We start from the raw sequence: 16767 nt of genomic DNA on the forward strand, positions 1-16767 counted from the left end.
TGTGTAATTTGAGATGTCATTTTTTTTATTTGCTAGGACCTGTGCGGTCTCAGAGTGAATAAGATATACGATGTAATCTGTGTGTGTGTGGGGGGGGGGGGGGCTACAGAGGGGTTTTTACCTATTCTGCACCTCCTCATTGGTCTGACTCCCTGAATGTAGACAGTACGTATGTCGCCAGATCTGTAGGAAGAACAGGAAAAAAGAAAAAAGTCCTCTGGGTGTTCACATCCACTGTAGGATGGTACACAGCCAGAAGTTTTAGGTAAGGATAGTTAAGCCAAGACGTCATTTGGAATCCACGCAGGAGTTATCGTGATGAAGCCACGCTATCGAGGTCCCGCCCATACACGCACTTGTCCAAGCGTGAATCAGTCTTGGCTGTCAATCATGACATTATAACCTGTTTTTAGCATCAAATATACATGATCTGTCATGTATTGGATAAATCCTTATAGATACCATCTATATGATATCAATATGGTGATATTTTCCCAAAATGTTTAATGTAACATCCATTATATTCTCATTTCAAAATGCTGTGTTGACTGAATCGGTGAATCTAAAAAAACGACTTACATTAGCTGATATATTGCTGACACAGTGGCCACAGTGGATCTGTGTTTTAATTTAGATCAGTGTAAACTCATTGTTTTTATTACACAGCACCTTTATTATGTATCCCAATAAAAAGGAAGAGGCCATAACAATCTCCAGTTATGTGTGTGTGTGTGTGTGTGTGTGTGTGTGTGTGTGTGTGTGTGTGTGTGTGTGTGTGTGTGTGTGTGTGTGTGTTTGTGTGTGTGTGTTTGTGTGTGAGTGTGAGTGTGAGTGTGTGTGTGTGTGTGTGTGTGTGTGTGTGTGAGTGTGTGTGTGTGTGTGAGACATATGGCAGCTTTCTTGCCCTTTCCAAAGGTTTCTTAAGGTGAAGCTACTGTAGCTCAGGACATCCCGCCTCTGCAAATCAGTATTCTGGATGCGAGGTGCAGATGGAAGAAATTAGATTTCATAGTGTGTGTGTGTGTGTGTGTGTGTGTGTGTGTGTGTGTGTGTGTGTGTGTGTGTGTGTGTGTGTGTGTGTCCGTCCCTTCATGTCTGATACTCTCCTCACACTTCCCTCAATCTGATTACCATCTTCTTCCTCTGGTCTTGTCCGGTCTGCTCATATTTGACATCCACTTAATCCAGACGCCTACAGAAACCCAACGCCTGCCCCTCCCATCCCGCCTGAGACTGTACTACACACAAACACACACACACACACCCTCCCCAACAAGTGTGTTAGAGTGTCCTCGCACACTGGCCATAAACAGTCAGAGTGCACATTGTCGCTCAGACAGCACAGAGACCAACAGTGGCTGAATCAGCTACGGACTGATGGAGAGAGACGCAAAGAGGGGAGACGTGAGTGACAACATCTGTCCGTGTGCTTGTCTTTAAGTGTGTATGAGTGTGTGTATGTGTGTGTAAGTGTGTGTGTGAGCATCAGTCTCTGGCCCGGCAGACAGCGGAACGCAGGTCATCAATGGAACTGTCAGATGACCCAAGGTCGAGGGGGCAAGACGAGGCTCCCCCAGCACTCTCACCCTGCGCGTCCCAGATGAAAAGCAGCAGTGCTGTCCAGCAGCAGGGCTACTCCGCATCCATCTTCCTCCGACGCAAAGACAAGCTGGAACAGGTGAGTCAACCGGCAACTGTCTCTCTAACATCAGCACTGACTTATGTAACTGTATAGCTGCCTTCTGGAAAGGGACGAGGTGAAGTACAACTGGGAGCGAGGCCATCCACTCACTTGAATGATCTACATTAAATATGCAAAGTATTTACAAGTATATCTATTAAGTTTATTAAACTATATACAGTCGACCCGCCAATTTATCCAGTGCAGTATGTTGCAGGCTGTGAGCCCAGGAGAGGCATTAGTTTCATCCACTGGAAGCCCATTCATTCTGCATGTCTGCTGCGCATCAGCACTCGAGAGCTGCTGCTGGGTGAGTGTGCGACTGAGCTCTGTATCTTCAATGAGAATTGATTACCACTTTCTTCACAGCTGCCACACCCACAGCACAGACACACACACACACACCCACACACACACACACACACAGCACACACATACTAACACAAAAAATACACACAGACCAAGGATACTACACTCTTAACAAGCAGAAATGATTTTCTTATAGATATTCCTATGCTTTTTTTTATACATTCCTGAATTTAGAATTGGTAAACCTTCATTTTTACTTTAAGCATGTTCTTTAGTGGCCTAAAGATTTCCAAAGTAGAACATCTTGTATGTAAGAAAATGATCTTGGTTGTTGTTGTCTATTGATTAATATTTTTTGTTTGAACTCTTATCTACTCACAAATGCTAATGCAGGGCAGGGTTTGAAATCAACCATTTAGTAGATTAGTCGATCAACAGAATATTTATCTCTCCTCAGTTTTTCTTTGTGTGGAATGAGAGCCATGCCTGTGTGAGTTTGTTGTTTGTATTATTGTTTTTTTGTCAAACACTGTGAATATACAGTATCTTCTTGAGCTCTGGGAAACTATGAACCCTGGAACCACACACACACACACACACATCTGCCCGGTGATGCTGTGGTTGGAGCTGCTGCCACACAGCAAGAAGGTTCCGGGTTGGGCTGGGATATCTCTGTGTGGAGTTTGCACGATTGTCTAGGTGAGGCCAGTCCTGTGTAGGAACTTAATATAACCCACTGGGCAATTGCAATAAAACCGGTATGACACATTAGTAATTACTATTCGAATGTTCCCCCTGTTGCCTTGGGGTGTGCCAATAGGAACCTCCCAGAAACCAAAGAAAACCTAGAATGGCACTCAGTAGAGCACTTACCTCCGCCATGGCCCAACAGTCCCCTGACATTCAATCATGCTGCACCACATTTTGAGATTTCAGTCCCCTAAATGTGCCAGATTTTTTTCATCAAGATACATCACTTATAGTCTCGGAAATCTCCATTATCAAACACTATTAAACAGTGTTTCTCTCCTCTTTTAACCACGTGACCTGTTAGAGGCTGAACTAACAGCTTCCGTGCTCTGCTCACTGATGGAGCCTTCTACAACTGGATCTCTGTCTGCGCCCCGTCCACACTGCTTTTGGCACGTGGCCCAGCTGTCTCGTTGCGCCCAGTCAGCCTTCACTCAGCACATATCACCCTGACTATGATGTCATTGCAGCACACACAACATGTTGTGTTTGTGAATGGAAAGCATGCTGCTGAGCTTCTGGTGTGAAGGTGAAACCCCTACATCGTGGCGCCCTTCACAGAGGTGTGTTTGGATGGGAGGAGCGGACGGCATCATTCATGCTATTCTAAATTTAATTTGTAATAACAAATTCTAAAGATAGTTTATGGGTCAAAAACATCTAAGCAGGATAGAACTGGGATGACGTGGATTTGGAGATGCCTGGATTACATGTAAAAACTGTTTAAACAGCATTTCATAAAATCAAAATAGGCTCCACGCACAAATTGAGCATCTAGCCTTAACCTCATGACAACCTTTTGTTCCACAGTTATTTGTGTCATTTGTGTGCACAGTATAATTGTGTCTTACGCCTTAATGATGAAGACGGTGTATAATTGGTCCCCTGTGTTGGAGAACTGTTCCGTACATTTTGAGATAATGATGTCCCGCACACAGAGTCAGAGGCTGTGACTTCTGAACGCCTGCCGCCAGCACGGTGTGAAAAATGTACATATCAAAGAGCACCTTAGCCTGAGGGAAAACAAAATGGACTTGTAAGCATCTCATGCATTAATATTCATCGTTGCATCGTTGCTGTGACTGTGCAGTCGTCAAATTGTTTATGTCAACGTTTTCCTCGCATGTGCCGCCACTCACTGGCCATCAGCTGACGATCTTGTTTATGTTGTTGCTCAGCTAAAATGTGACCTGTGTTTCTGCCTCAGCTGAAGGTCTCATGCCTGTGATGGTCAGGTGGACCTGTTTCTCCCCCTGTGTGTGTGTGTGTGTGTGTGTGTGTGTGTGTGTGTGTGTGTGTGTGTGTGTGTGTGTGTGTGTGTGTGTGTGTGTGTGTGTCCATTTCTGTCCCCCCTTTTTTAACTCTCACAGAGACGGTGACGTGCACCTGCACCGGACAGTCACAGCAGGTTCCACTGCTATGACTTTGTTTCACTGAGACTAGTGTCTCTGTGGGATCTCACACAAGTGCACCGCAGGTTTTATAATTTGGAATCACCTCATCTGTAATCTGCCTACTCTTTTGGTATTACCATATCCAATGATCAGCCTTTTCATGGTACAATCATCGTATTTTTATGAGGATTCAAATGAGATACCCTAAGATACTCAGATTGGGATCTAAAATACTGAATATAAGAGGATTAAGTTTACAGCCATGCTAGTAGCTCAGCAAAGCTGTATTTTAAGTACACAGTGGTTGTATATAAAAATTTACAATGTGTTTCCAACTCCTCCTAATGTACAAAAATGGAGTGCAAACATTGTCAGTGCAAACATGCTGATGTTTAGCGGGTATAACATTTCTCTTATTATTTAGCATGCTAACATGCTCACAATGACAATGTTTATGTATATGCTGTTGTTTAGCAAGCACAATAGTATAGGAGTCATAGTTCAGCACAAAACACAATGTAGGCTACATCTTAGCCTATTAGTTAATTTCCTGAACAGATTTTGGCAATACATCCTAAAAAGTAATTTCACTTAAACACACATATTGATATGACTAGTGTGTAAAATGAATGTCTTTAACTTTCTTAGATGTTTTCACTCTAACAGTCAACAACTGTCAGATTCTACATCTGAGTAAACTCTCTCCATCCCCCATTAGCCGTGATGCTATACAATGCTTGATTCCGAAACAGAGCAGCAGCTTGCCTGTAGTCAGCAGCATATGTTGTTTTCTGCTATTAGGCAACACTATATTCATAGAAACGGGTTGGGGTGAATAAAAGAGTGGAAGTATTGTAAGGATGAAAGTATTTGCATATTTTAATTTTTCCCCCACCGAGGCCCTTTAATGCAGTTCTGTGCAATCGGAGGAGCCAGAGCTTTAGATTGGAAGCTGTGTATGATAGAAGTGAAACATGAGTGACAGCTCAGGAATCTGGTGCATTACTGCAAAGCACATTTATTATAATGATTTAAACAGTGGGAATTAAAGCAGACAGTAGTGCTGACTTACAGCTATTGGACTATTTTAAATTCTTTTGTCTTCGCTGGGCGGAATTGTGTGCGTGTGTGTGTGTGTGTGTGTGTGTGTGTGTGTGTGTGTGTGTGTGTGTGTGTGTGTGTGTGACTATAGAGAGCAGACATGTCCAACCCTAATGAGTTTAAAACAGTTTCAGAGTTTTGCTGCAGCTGTCACACACAGTGGATCACCAGTGGCATGCTTCAGCAGCCCTCCACTCCAAGCCAAGACCAACTGCTTTCTGCCAGATGAGTTTTGTTCACAAAGCAGATAGAAGAGGAAGATAAAGAAGGAAGAGGAAGAGGAGGGAGGAAGCAAGGAGGAGGGGGTGAGTTGCTGGGGCTCCGAGCTACAGCTCTGTATTGGCCATTTGAACGAGAGGGGTTGGTCTTCTCTCCATCTCCCCTACTGCCTCCACTCAGAAGCCTGCACACACACACAGCTGCACACACAGGCAGGCGAGGACCACGTCAGGGCTCGGGATGGACCAGGAGCGGAGGTGCACACACACACCTGCTAGGACAGGGAGGAAGCAGCAGGAAGAGGACAGGGGCAGAGAGTGAAGACATCAGACAGGCTCGACACCGAGAGACAGACAGGTTAGAAAGATGAGCTGCTGTTTCCCATGTGTCAGAGAAGTTTGAAGGAGTGCTGCTCTCATGGCGGGACCGACCCCACAGGAGCCCGTGAAGGTACAACTGCACCTGCTTCTCTCTGCATCTATTCAGGATGATGATTTTCTCACTTTGACTGTTTGTGGAGTCTTGATGCTTTTCTCACTGGTTTCTATAAGTTCAACTGATCAAATTGCATGAATCCTTGAACTTGCGTGTTCTTCAGTGAGACAGTGAAACACTGATGTGTATATGTTCAACCAAAAAAGTATTTTTATTATCAATTTTATTGTCTATAACATGTCAAAAAAGCAACAAAAAACGTATTATATAATTTTATTGAAACCTATTAAAATGTGTATTTTATTCTTATTATCCTTTTATTGTTTTCGTGATAAAATGTCAATGGAAAGATTAATGTTCCCAGATTTTGATGAGATATTTAAAATGCTTATTTTTACTTTATCATATTGAATACCAGATACAGAGCCAGAAATATTCAGTTTGGTATAGAAGAAGAAAATTCTCATGTTTAGGAAGCAGAAACATTTGACATTTTTGCTGGATAATTAAGACATTTTTATTGATGATGAAATTGTTGCAATTCATTTTCAATTCATCTTTACTCTATAAAATGTCAAAAAAAAGGGTTAAAACATTTCTCAATTTCCCAGAGTGCAGAGGATGTCTTCAGATGGCAAACTGCTTGTTTTGTCCAAATAAGAGTTCAAAGAATGAAATATTCAATTTCCTTTGATACAAAACAGAAGGACTGTGAAAAAAAGATTACACATTTTGAGATGGTCAAACCAGCCAGTGTTGTGTCATATCTGCTTGACAAATGACATTGACAATTACAGTGATTATCGAAACTGTCCAAGGGGACACCTCCATAAATCTTTTTTTGTTTAATTATCAGGTCAAAACCAAAGGCCAGGACAAGATTTGCAGCAACATAAATCAAGAAAGTTTTGCTTTTCCGCTGTTTATCATATTAATTGTCTGTCCATCAATCTAACCAAATAATTGCTTCTGCTACAATCACTGTGTCTGGTTGTTTCCCTGTGTCCCTGAATGTGTTATTGTGCTTATGAGGTGGAGGAAACCAGTCGCTCGTGTGCCGAGGTTTAGCTGTCCCGTCTCACTCTGTCAGTCTTGTTGAGGCTTTATTTCCTCCGGGCCACGAACACAAGTCAAGCTTCTTGACTCTGCTAAACGTTATGAAGAGCTCACCGGTCTCAGTGGACCACAGAGGGGTGTCAGGTGCATCTAGCTGGCACCAGTCTTTCAGCCTCATTGCCTGAGACGGACAGTGTCGAGACGAGCAGGGGGGACGATCATCCTCCAACCCCCAATTTTCTATTGAGTCCAAAGCTCAATGCAAGGTTTTTTGCTGGAATTCATCTCTCTGAGCCGAACTGTACTGCTTACTCTACTTAACGTATCAAAGGGAGGCCATTTATATGATTGATTGGAGAAAACAAAAGAGAATATGTAATGTGATGTTGACGGCTCACGAGAGCGACTAAGCCACACAGGGCAGGGAATGAGATGGTGGAAATCTGCAGTCGTAAGCAAAACAATAGTGCCTATAACTGCACTTTTAAAACAGTGGGAATCAAGGCTCCTCAGGCAGGAGCAGGGCGGCTGCTGCTTCGTCACCTCTGACCACGCCGACTGTCACTCAACATTTATGAAAACCACAGGCATACATGCACACAAATATAGCCTTTTTAATATTGCTTGTCATATATATATGCACCGCCGGGTGTATCCCTCCTTGCACAGAGGTCATAAAATCCCTTTCAGCTGGGATTCGCTTCGACAACAAAGCTGCTGCTGGACAGAATAAGCATAAACCAGAGCTTTCCAATATGCCTTATAGTTGGGCTTTAGTGTCTATCAGTTTGCCTTCAGCTGGAGAGCGTTCCACTTCGCTTGTCCTCATGCTCGGGGCTCAAAAGTGGGGTGTGTGAATGTGGGGGGATTTTCGCTCTGGCGAACTCGATCCCTCAACAGCCTGGATGTCAAGTCAAATGTTCCCAATATAAAGAAGACATACTGCTGTTGTTGTATCGACCATGAATCCGAAAACCTCTAATCAATCATATTGACTGAGGACGTTAGCAGCTAAGGACAGATCATTTCCTGTTGTGCACCCCCCAGGACTAACTGACTAACCTGCAAGGAGGAGGGTTGAGGTCTACGATGCAGGTGACTAATGTGTGTGTGTGTTTGTGTGTGTGTGTGTGTGTGTGTGTGTGTGTGTGTGTGTGTGTGTGTGTGTGTGTGTGTGTGTGTCTGCGCCCATCTCCTAGACGCAGCAGAAGTGCATTGCCTTCTTCGCCCTCCTCTGCTGCTTTTCTGTGCTGGTGGCACTGATCTTCTCGTCAGCGGACCTTTGGGGAGACGAAGAGGATGGGATCACAGAGGAGAACTGCAGCAGAGACTGTCGGTAAGATGCTCAATAACAGCATAACAAGCCAAGAGGAAAATTAGGTTTGCCTTTGTGTATTGTGCAACAAAAAAATCCAGATTCATTAATATAACATATCTGCATTTATTCTTGAATAACTTTATTGTCGTCAGGTCAGAATTATTGAGGCAGACCCAGGGCAGGGCCAAAGGGCCCCAGCTGAAATCGGATTGGCCCGAGAAGTGCCCCGTCCCATCAGAAGTCTTTTTTTTTTTCAGTTCTAGACACATAATAACAACAACAATTTGTCAAGAAAGTTTTATTTTCTAAGCTTTTTCTAGGCACACATGTATGACTTTTTAAATCAGGAATTGTGGACACTGTGTACTGTACTTGATGGCCCCTGATTTAGAAAAAAACTAGATTCACCTCTGCTGTATCGTATAATTTTCTTCAACAAACTCTCAATTTATCAGAATAATAATAGATGATTTTTCAATGGCAACCTGTCCAGGCTGTGCCCCACCTCTCCCCCAATGTCAGCTGGTGGCTCCCCCTGCAATCCCTTAAAGGATAAGTGGTGTAGATAATGGATGCAGATATATTTTTTTAATGATCAACATCAATAAAGGCAAACCAAAGATCTTGCCTTTTTTATTCCACACGCTCCTCTTCCTTGTCAAAACCTGCCACCTACACACAAAATGCAACTTGTTATCCTAGCCGCGGCTAATATAGCCTCAAGTCATTCGTTTCAAGCAGAGATGAGCTGCAGATATTTGCTAAGCTCACTTCTTTGTGACTCCACACTCTAGATGCTGACTCAACTCTGATCACTTGAGGCGGTTTATTCGATTTTGCACACCTCTTATCGGCCACAGAACATGTTTCACATATGTAGTCGTAATTTCCATGCACTTACACAAACATGTGTTACTTCCAGCATTGTGCTCGTGGAGAACATTCCAGACGACCTCTCTCTCCCCATGGATGGCGGACCCCACCTCCCTCTCTCTGTTGGCTTCCACACTCTGTTGGAGCAGGCGAAGCACTCAGTTGAGCTGGTGTCACCAGTCTGGAACCTGAACTCCATGGATCTGGAAACAATGCCGACCACTGCCAAACAGGTACAAAGTCATGGTTAGATTGTGTCCCCCGACATTCCTGCGGAACATGGACCAGCTGCATTTCCCAGGTGTCCCGTTAGAGGGAAAGCAATTATTTTCAAGTAAATCTGTGTGCAGTCTTGTTAATGAGGCTGGTCTTGCTGAGGCAGAAGATGCCCTTTTTATAAGACATCTGGAAACAGTGCGCACCAGCCCGACAACAGTCTCACACAACATCACTCTCCTCCTCAGGGTCAGCTTTTGTTCCAGCAACTGCTCAGCCTGAAATCTCGTGGGGTCAAACTGAAGATTGCCAGCGGTCTCACGAACTCCGCTGATCTGAAGACCTTGGCAGCGCACAGTGAGTGTTTTAATATATATATATATTATAAAAGGAGTTTGTTATATCACTGTAGCAAACCCGAGGGAAGATATATATCTCCTCACTTACACTATCCATCTGATTTCTTGTGCACGAACCTTAACTTTAGCAGCACAATAATATTACACATTGCAAACGGCTAGGAAACAGCATGAAGCCTCATCCAGCAGCTCCACAGCACACGTCATAAAACCCTCCTGTCTGCCAAAGTACACAATCAAGGTCAAAACATTATGAATGTGCGAATGTACCTGGCCGGTGTTCTGTCAAAGGCTTCGCCTCGCAGGCTGCTCACTCCCTCTTTCCCATTTTTTTCCTGTCAGACAGTCGAAGGCCGATTGGCAAATTTCCACCATTCTCTCCGTCTCTAACTTTTCTTGCTCTCTCCGCTCTCTCTGTTTCTCACCCTATCTAGATGCAGTGGTTCATTTCGTAAATATGACAGCTCTCACCCGAGGAGGACTCCATTCCTCGTTTGTGATTGTGGATCGGAAGCACGTTTACATCGGGAGCGCTGACATGGACTGGAGGTCACTCTCCAAGGTAAGAGTAGGCATCAACAAACATGAGTGTGCAGAGTAAAATCAGACCAGGGATGAGCCTCTGCAGTCACATCTGCAAGAATCCTCCAACCTCAAAATGGCCACAGTATATTTGGAGATACACACAATTAATGAAATGATAACCTCTGCACCGCACAGGGATTAAAACATAACAGTCTAGATTAGCACTGTTTTATATTTAGTAAATCCAGCAACTCTTATCAAGCATCAGCGATGATTTAAGATTGCTGTCTGGGACGTGTCAGAAAGACAAGTGACATTTCACTTTGCATTGAGTGTGTAATTCAAGTGGAGGAGGGACCAGAGAACATTAGCATTCTGTAACTTGAAATGATTACCTGGCACTTTTCATGCTTGAGTGCAAGCTGGAGGTAGAACTACTGTTGAGTATAATTAACTAAAGAGCCAGAGGGAAGGAAGGAATAGACATGTATATTAATGTGTGTGTGTGTGTGTGTGTGTGTGTGTGTGTGTGTGTGTGTGTGTGTGTGTGTGTGTGTGTGTGTGTGCGTGTGTGTGTGCGTGCGTGTGTGTGTGTGTGTGTGTGTGTGTGTGTGTGTGTGTGTGTGTGTGTGTGTGTGTGTGCACATATACACATGTAGAACAAATGACAGGCAGGCGGTAAAGAGGACAGACGAATACCCCGTTTATGCCTGCCACTATAATGTGTTTTTGATGATTGGATGCAATCTGATCTCAATGTGAACACTGGAGACATAAATAATACATTACATACATTACATTTACTGGTGTAAATCCATCCATCCATCATCTGTGCTGATTTTGAGGGGCACGGCAGTTTAGGCGGAACCAATCCTCGCTGACATTGGGCAAGAGGCGGGGTAAATCCTGAACAGGTCGTCAGCTTATCACAGGGCCAACATGTAGAGACAAGCAACCATTCACACTCACATTACGACCTACAGACAATTTGCATTCTACCTAATCCCAGTCTGCATGTCTTTGGACTGTGGGAGGAAGCCAGAGGACCCAGAGGAAACCCCACGCAGACACGGGGAGAACATGCAAACTCCACACACAAGTGCAATCCTAAAAGTGTAGTTTAAAATACTCATCATCATCATCATCATCATCATCATCATCATCATCCAGATACAAGACGCATTTTAATGCCAGGTGTAAATGGAGTCAAACAGGAAGAAATGCAGACTGAAATATCTCAACTACTGGATGTGTTGCCATGAAAATTAGTAAATGCATCCATCCACAGGATGCCATGGGGTTGGTTGAACAGCAATGCATTACAGTGGGTAGCCTGGATGCCACGTACATTGCATTATGGGTATTGTAGTCCCTACTAGTCACTACTCAACTATCAAAACCACTAGTCGACACTGTGCATCATTGTAGACTAATCGTTCATCAGCGTTTTTTTGCATGGTGCAGTAATATAGCAGATATGCAGCAGGGGGTGCTGTTGTAGTTGAAAAGTAGTTGACAAGTCATAGACCTACTTGTCCTGTGCAAGGCCAGAGATATACTTGCTTTTAAGTATGTGCACGCGTAGACATCATGGCTGCCTGTCCAGCATCCATTTGGTGCATCCATTGTGCACATCCTCAGAAATGCATTGGACCCGTCCGCGAGATGCAGTATGCACAGGAACAGTTGGGGGCAATGTAGGGGCAGTACAAGACCACACCAGGTCGCCTTGTTTTTACTAAAATACGAATAAGTTAGTTCGATACAATTTGACTTATGTGTGTGCCCCCTAGTGGAAAACTCATAGTAGTGCATATGCAGTCCCTACCGCTACACCTTGTCTTTTTAGCTCAGCAACACACGAAGCCACTTTTTTTTACTCAACTCTGAATAGGCTGCCAGCATCACGACTCTATAGTTGCCTCAATTCCCCTCAGCGAAAAAAAGAAACTGATCCTAGTCTAATGGTAAAATTACTATTAGATCATCAAATTCTCTCACTATGTTACAATTCTCACACTGCAGTCAGCATAATTTTGGACTTCCATGAAACTCTATATTCTCTCTATCATGTGTAAAGTGTTTCTGTTCCGTGAATAACTTTTCTGCTGCATCACCTCTCCCTGTGTGTGTGCTCCTTTCTTGTCCCCCCCACAGAGGAAAGAACTGGGCGTGTTGGTGTTTAACTGCAGCTGTCTCGCTCTGGATCTCCACCGGGTTTTTTCTTTTTACTGGCAGCTCCACGAGAGGGACTACATCCCCTCCATCTGGTCGAAGAGAGTTACAGCCCTCTACGGGAGGCACAGCGCCCTGGAGCTGCAGCTCAACGACACCAATGCCACTGCTTATGTGTCTGTGAGGATCGACTTTGACTCGTTACAGTGTTTACTGCACCCTTAACACATAAGTCAACTCTATACAAGATGCTAAAAATAAACACAAAGACAAGGGAGGTTATATTTCATTAGTAACTTTTACGACTGGTTTATTCTCCTCTTAAGGCAGCAATTTCCTGGCTTTGGACTACAGAGGAAGAACATCTTTATAAAAACCTTCCTCACCAACTAATATCAGACACACCCAGTGGGTGATTAATCATGTTAATATCACGCTGAGGAGCATCTTGGGTCTGATTATGTTAGTACCTCAGCCTAATTTGACAGTAATGAATCTTGTAACCCTCAAAGCGACATGGTGCCTACCAGTCGCATTTCAGACATTTATCATCCTATAGGAACTAATGGAGCCATGCCACTGGCTGCTGGCATCTCCACCATGCTCCTGTGCATTACTTCCTCTAGTGATGATAAATGGCTGCAGGGTCATGTTCTTCTTGCTCACTGTCAAAATGTTACCCTGGAAGTTTGCACTGGGGAGTGAATTAAGCAAACTAAGCAAAATAAAATCCATCTAAATCATTTTTTTTCTGTCCACTGTCTAAATCTACCAGTTTTTGATCACAGCAAGAGGGTTATAAGTTCGAATCCCAGTTCGACTGGGGAATTTCTGTATGGAGTTTGCATGTTCCTCCCTGTGTCTGGTTTCCTCACACAGTCCAAAGAAATGCAGATTGGGGTTATGTTGAGTCAAGACTTTAATTTGACCATAGGTGTGAGAGTGAATGGTTGTTGTCTCATCATGTCTCTGCCCTGTGATACGCCTGTCCAGGGTTTACTCCACCTCTCGCCCAATGTCAGCTGGGATTGGCTCCAGCCTCCCCCTCGACCCTCGAAAGAGATATTAGAGATATTAGAGATATAGATGATGGACGGATGAATGGACATTATTTTGGGTGCAAACTTTGACTGTGTGATGTATCCATGTATCTGCAGACCTCCCCTGAACTCTTCTGCTCGAAAGACCGCACCAGAGACATAGACGCCATTCATCAAGTCATCCAGAGTGCAGAGACGTTTATCTTCATATCTGTGACCGACTACCTTCCTCTGGTGAACAGGAGATTCAGAGGAACCTCAGTCACAAGGTACAGAGTCTTGCTTTTTTTTTTTAGCAAACAAATCAATAAAGAAATTGCTCAATCCATTTCATTTTGCAGAGAAACATTGGGACATTGAGAGAAGCATAGAAGTAGAGCTAACATCCACCCATTTCTATTTTATATGATATTATATTTTTCTGTGTAGCCTGTCTGATGCACAGGTACAAAACATGACTGAGAAAATATTTGGCAGTAACTCATGGATGGATTTCATGGAGGTAATATTTAAAAAAAATCTCTGATTTCTATAAAGCCCCAGATAGTCAAATGAGTAGATAAACATCATGTTTGTAGCACTGCATGATATATGTTATCATTATATAGTCTATTTCTCAGCACGCTCAACTCTTAGTAACTTCCAGCATCCCTGACTTCAAGTGCCTGTGCCAGACGGAAACAAAATCTAATATAAAATACATGTTTGTTGATTTATACAAAAAATAACTTTATATATCCATGTAAATTTAATTCAAGGACCATATTGTGTGTTTATATCAGTGCCTTTCTATCGTTAAACACTGTCTGCTAACGATGGTTATATTTAAAGATATTGGTCGCCTATCGATGAAGTGATCAGAGAGGCCTTGGTACTGAGAGGAGTCAGAGTTCGTCTGCTGATAAGCTTCTGGAAGAAGACTCACCCCCTCACCTTTAACTTTGTCACCTCCCTCAAGTCGCTCTGCATGCACCTGCACAACTGTTCACTCGAGGTGGTGAGTGAATTTCAACACAAGCTGGGGTTTGGTAAGAAAACAACTCCCTCAATTTGACGACACATGCACTGCCTGTATTTGCATGTGTTGTGACTTTTGCAGCCGTGTGTCGTCAAGTTGATGGAGTTGTTTTCCTAACTTGCACGTGTCTTTCTATTTGCATTTGTTTTCTTAATTTGCAGTGCGTTGACTCTCTCGGCCACCGTAGTTTAGTGGTTTTATGCAAATAGTGAGTGGCTGTGGTATTTTCACACACTGACTTTGTCCACACACTCATTCATGTTTTGGCAGAGGTTCTTCAGTCACAGAGAGCAGAAGGAGGACTTTCAATATGGACTCAACCACAACAAGTACATGGTGACCGACAATGCTGTTTACATAGGTAGGTCATGGATTAACTGTCTCCAAACTAACTCAGTTTCTATATAAAATTATTTAATTTGGGGAATTTTACTTGCATTACACATTTTCAAAATGTTTCATCAGGTTTGCTGTAAGTGCTGTTTTTAAAACATCAGACATCCATTTTCTTAAATGAATAGTTGGATTGATACCAATTGCTAACATCTGTCCATCAAATATGGACACTGTTAGCAGCACACTGTTAGCTTAGCACCAAGCAAAGACTGTAGGCCATAAGGATATACGACATAACTCTACCCGAAATGATCACACCCTGGTGGCTGGCTGCAGCACAAGTTATGAAATCACCCTCCTCTATGTTCGCAGATGGGATATGGACCAAACTTAAAAGTCAAAGTGCACAACTAATCAATTTTTCTCAAAAACTCGTTTCTGTCATTTTAGGTTATTCTTATCACACTGATCATTTTTACTGCTCCAAATGCATTGGGCTCAAGATGTCAGCGTTCGTATTCAGGATATTTTGGCTTCATTTCTGGGTAGTGGGAGGAAGTGGAGATGGGTCTTCCATCCTTCTATACAGTTTCTGACTGTAAATAGCTGGAAACAACTAGCTTTGCTTTGTCCATAACAAAGAAATATACTATATATTAACATGGACCTATTTTGGGGATTTGTATTGGAATAGTCCAACGCTATATCAAGAAGAAGCACGTCGAAAAGAAAACACAGCAGTGAAACTCAAAGTCATTATTTTTTTTTAAATAATACCTGTGAGATATAATATCCAAGGTGTTGCTTTTCTTCCACAGGGAACCATAACTGGGTCGGTAGTGACTTTGCCATTAATGCAGGAATTGGGCTGGTGGTCCAGATGAAAAATGACCCTAAAGACAGGGGAGTAACAATCCTGGAGCAGTTCAAGGCTGTTTTTGAAAGAGACTGGAGGTCACGATACGCTAAGAGCCTACAAGGAAGCAAAGATCCACAGAGTAAATACAGAAGCCTGCGACAAGAAGAAGCTAAAGAGACGAAGGAGGAGAACGAATGGAACAGCCCTTTATCTTTATAAGCACAGAATGTTTACAAATCCTAAAGCGTCTTAAGCCTGAATATTACAAACATTTACAAACATGTACACAATATAAGAATGTAGACCTAGACTATTAAAGGTTCAGTATGTAGAATTTAGTGACATCTAGTGGTGAAGTTGCATGTTGCAGCTGAATACCCCTCACCTCACCCTCCCCTTCCAAACATTAGAGAGAACCTGTGGTAACCTTCAGTTGTCATAAAAACTCAAAAGGTGTTTAGTATGTCCAATTTATACTTAGATATAAAGGGACAATTCTAGGGTAATGAAAATTACAAGTTGTAAAATTTAGATGAAACACATTAGGATTATTTTATATTCAATTTCTGCCAATAGATTCTTTCACCTATATCTCACACACTGGACCTTTAAACTTGACCTTGAATTTTGTGACATATATTTAATAGATTATATAATCATAGAAGTTTTACAACACTAATGAAATACTTTGACTCTGAAACATTTGCACGTTACAAACGACTAAAGGCAAGACAGAACAGGAGAGGAGGATCAAATTAATTCACTAACCATCATGAATCTTTCCCTGATGATTATTTAGTTGAATTTTTGTATTCCAAGTTTTCGGAACATTAATTTGTATACACCCAAATTGTGCATCATTTAATTGTTTAAATATGTCCTTATTTGCATACATTTCCAGAGCAGAAAAGTAAACATCAAAGTTCTTGGTTCTTTTTGTTGACATGTTGAAGTCAAAGGATTTTACAGAGTGGATTTTATATCAATCTTTTTCATATGCTATAAATCAGAAAATAGTGTCAGCCATCGAAAATTACATTTTAGCAAGTTCATAGAATGAAACAAACCACTTTCTAAAAAAACATTAATATTGAGATAGGAAA

The 16767-nt window shown here is 42.5% G+C and overlaps 1 protein-coding gene across 2 annotated transcripts; it reads left to right on the plus strand.

Moving 5' to 3' along the window:
• The first annotated feature begins 1525 nt into the window (after positions 1–1525).
• Positions 1526–16075, plus strand: pld5 (phospholipase D family member 5). Of its 2 annotated transcripts, none has more exons than XM_034587013.1 (10): positions 1526–1678; positions 8145–8281; positions 9186–9369; positions 9601–9709; positions 10146–10273; positions 12394–12591; positions 13569–13720; positions 14283–14448; positions 14740–14830; positions 15624–16075. In XM_034587013.1, exons 1-10 carry the CDS (start codon positions 1526–1528, stop codon positions 15881–15883), a joined length of 1578 nt encoding a protein of 525 aa, XP_034442904.1. In that variant the 3' UTR covers positions 15884–16075. The 2 variants fall into 2 exon arrangements, with proteins under 2 accessions (XP_034442904.1, XP_034442914.1); XM_034587023.1 differs by lacking the exon at positions 1526–1678 and adding an exon at positions 5649–5904.
• Positions 16076–16767: the final 692 nt, after the last annotated feature.

This window comes from Hippoglossus hippoglossus, chromosome 1, assembly GCF_009819705.1.
Source record: "Hippoglossus hippoglossus isolate fHipHip1 chromosome 1, fHipHip1.pri, whole genome shotgun sequence".
Classification (NCBI taxonomy): Eukaryota; Metazoa; Chordata; class Actinopteri; order Pleuronectiformes; family Pleuronectidae; genus Hippoglossus; species Hippoglossus hippoglossus.

What these genes read in the sequence shown, in the direction of transcription:
- pld5 (XM_034587013.1), top strand. Translation starts at nt 1,526, where the DNA reads ATGGAACTGTCAGATGACCCAAGGTCGAGGGGGCAAGACGAGGCTCCC. An exon ending in GAAGACCTTGGCAGCGCACA is followed by an intron (nt 9,710 to 10,145) that starts GTGAGTGTTTTA and finishes CACCCTATCTAG; the next exon opens with ATGCAGTGGTTCATTTCGTA. An exon ending in ATGCCACTGCTTATGTGTCT is followed by an intron (nt 12,592 to 13,568) that starts GTGAGGATCGAC and finishes ATGTATCTGCAG; the next exon opens with ACCTCCCCTGAACTCTTCTG.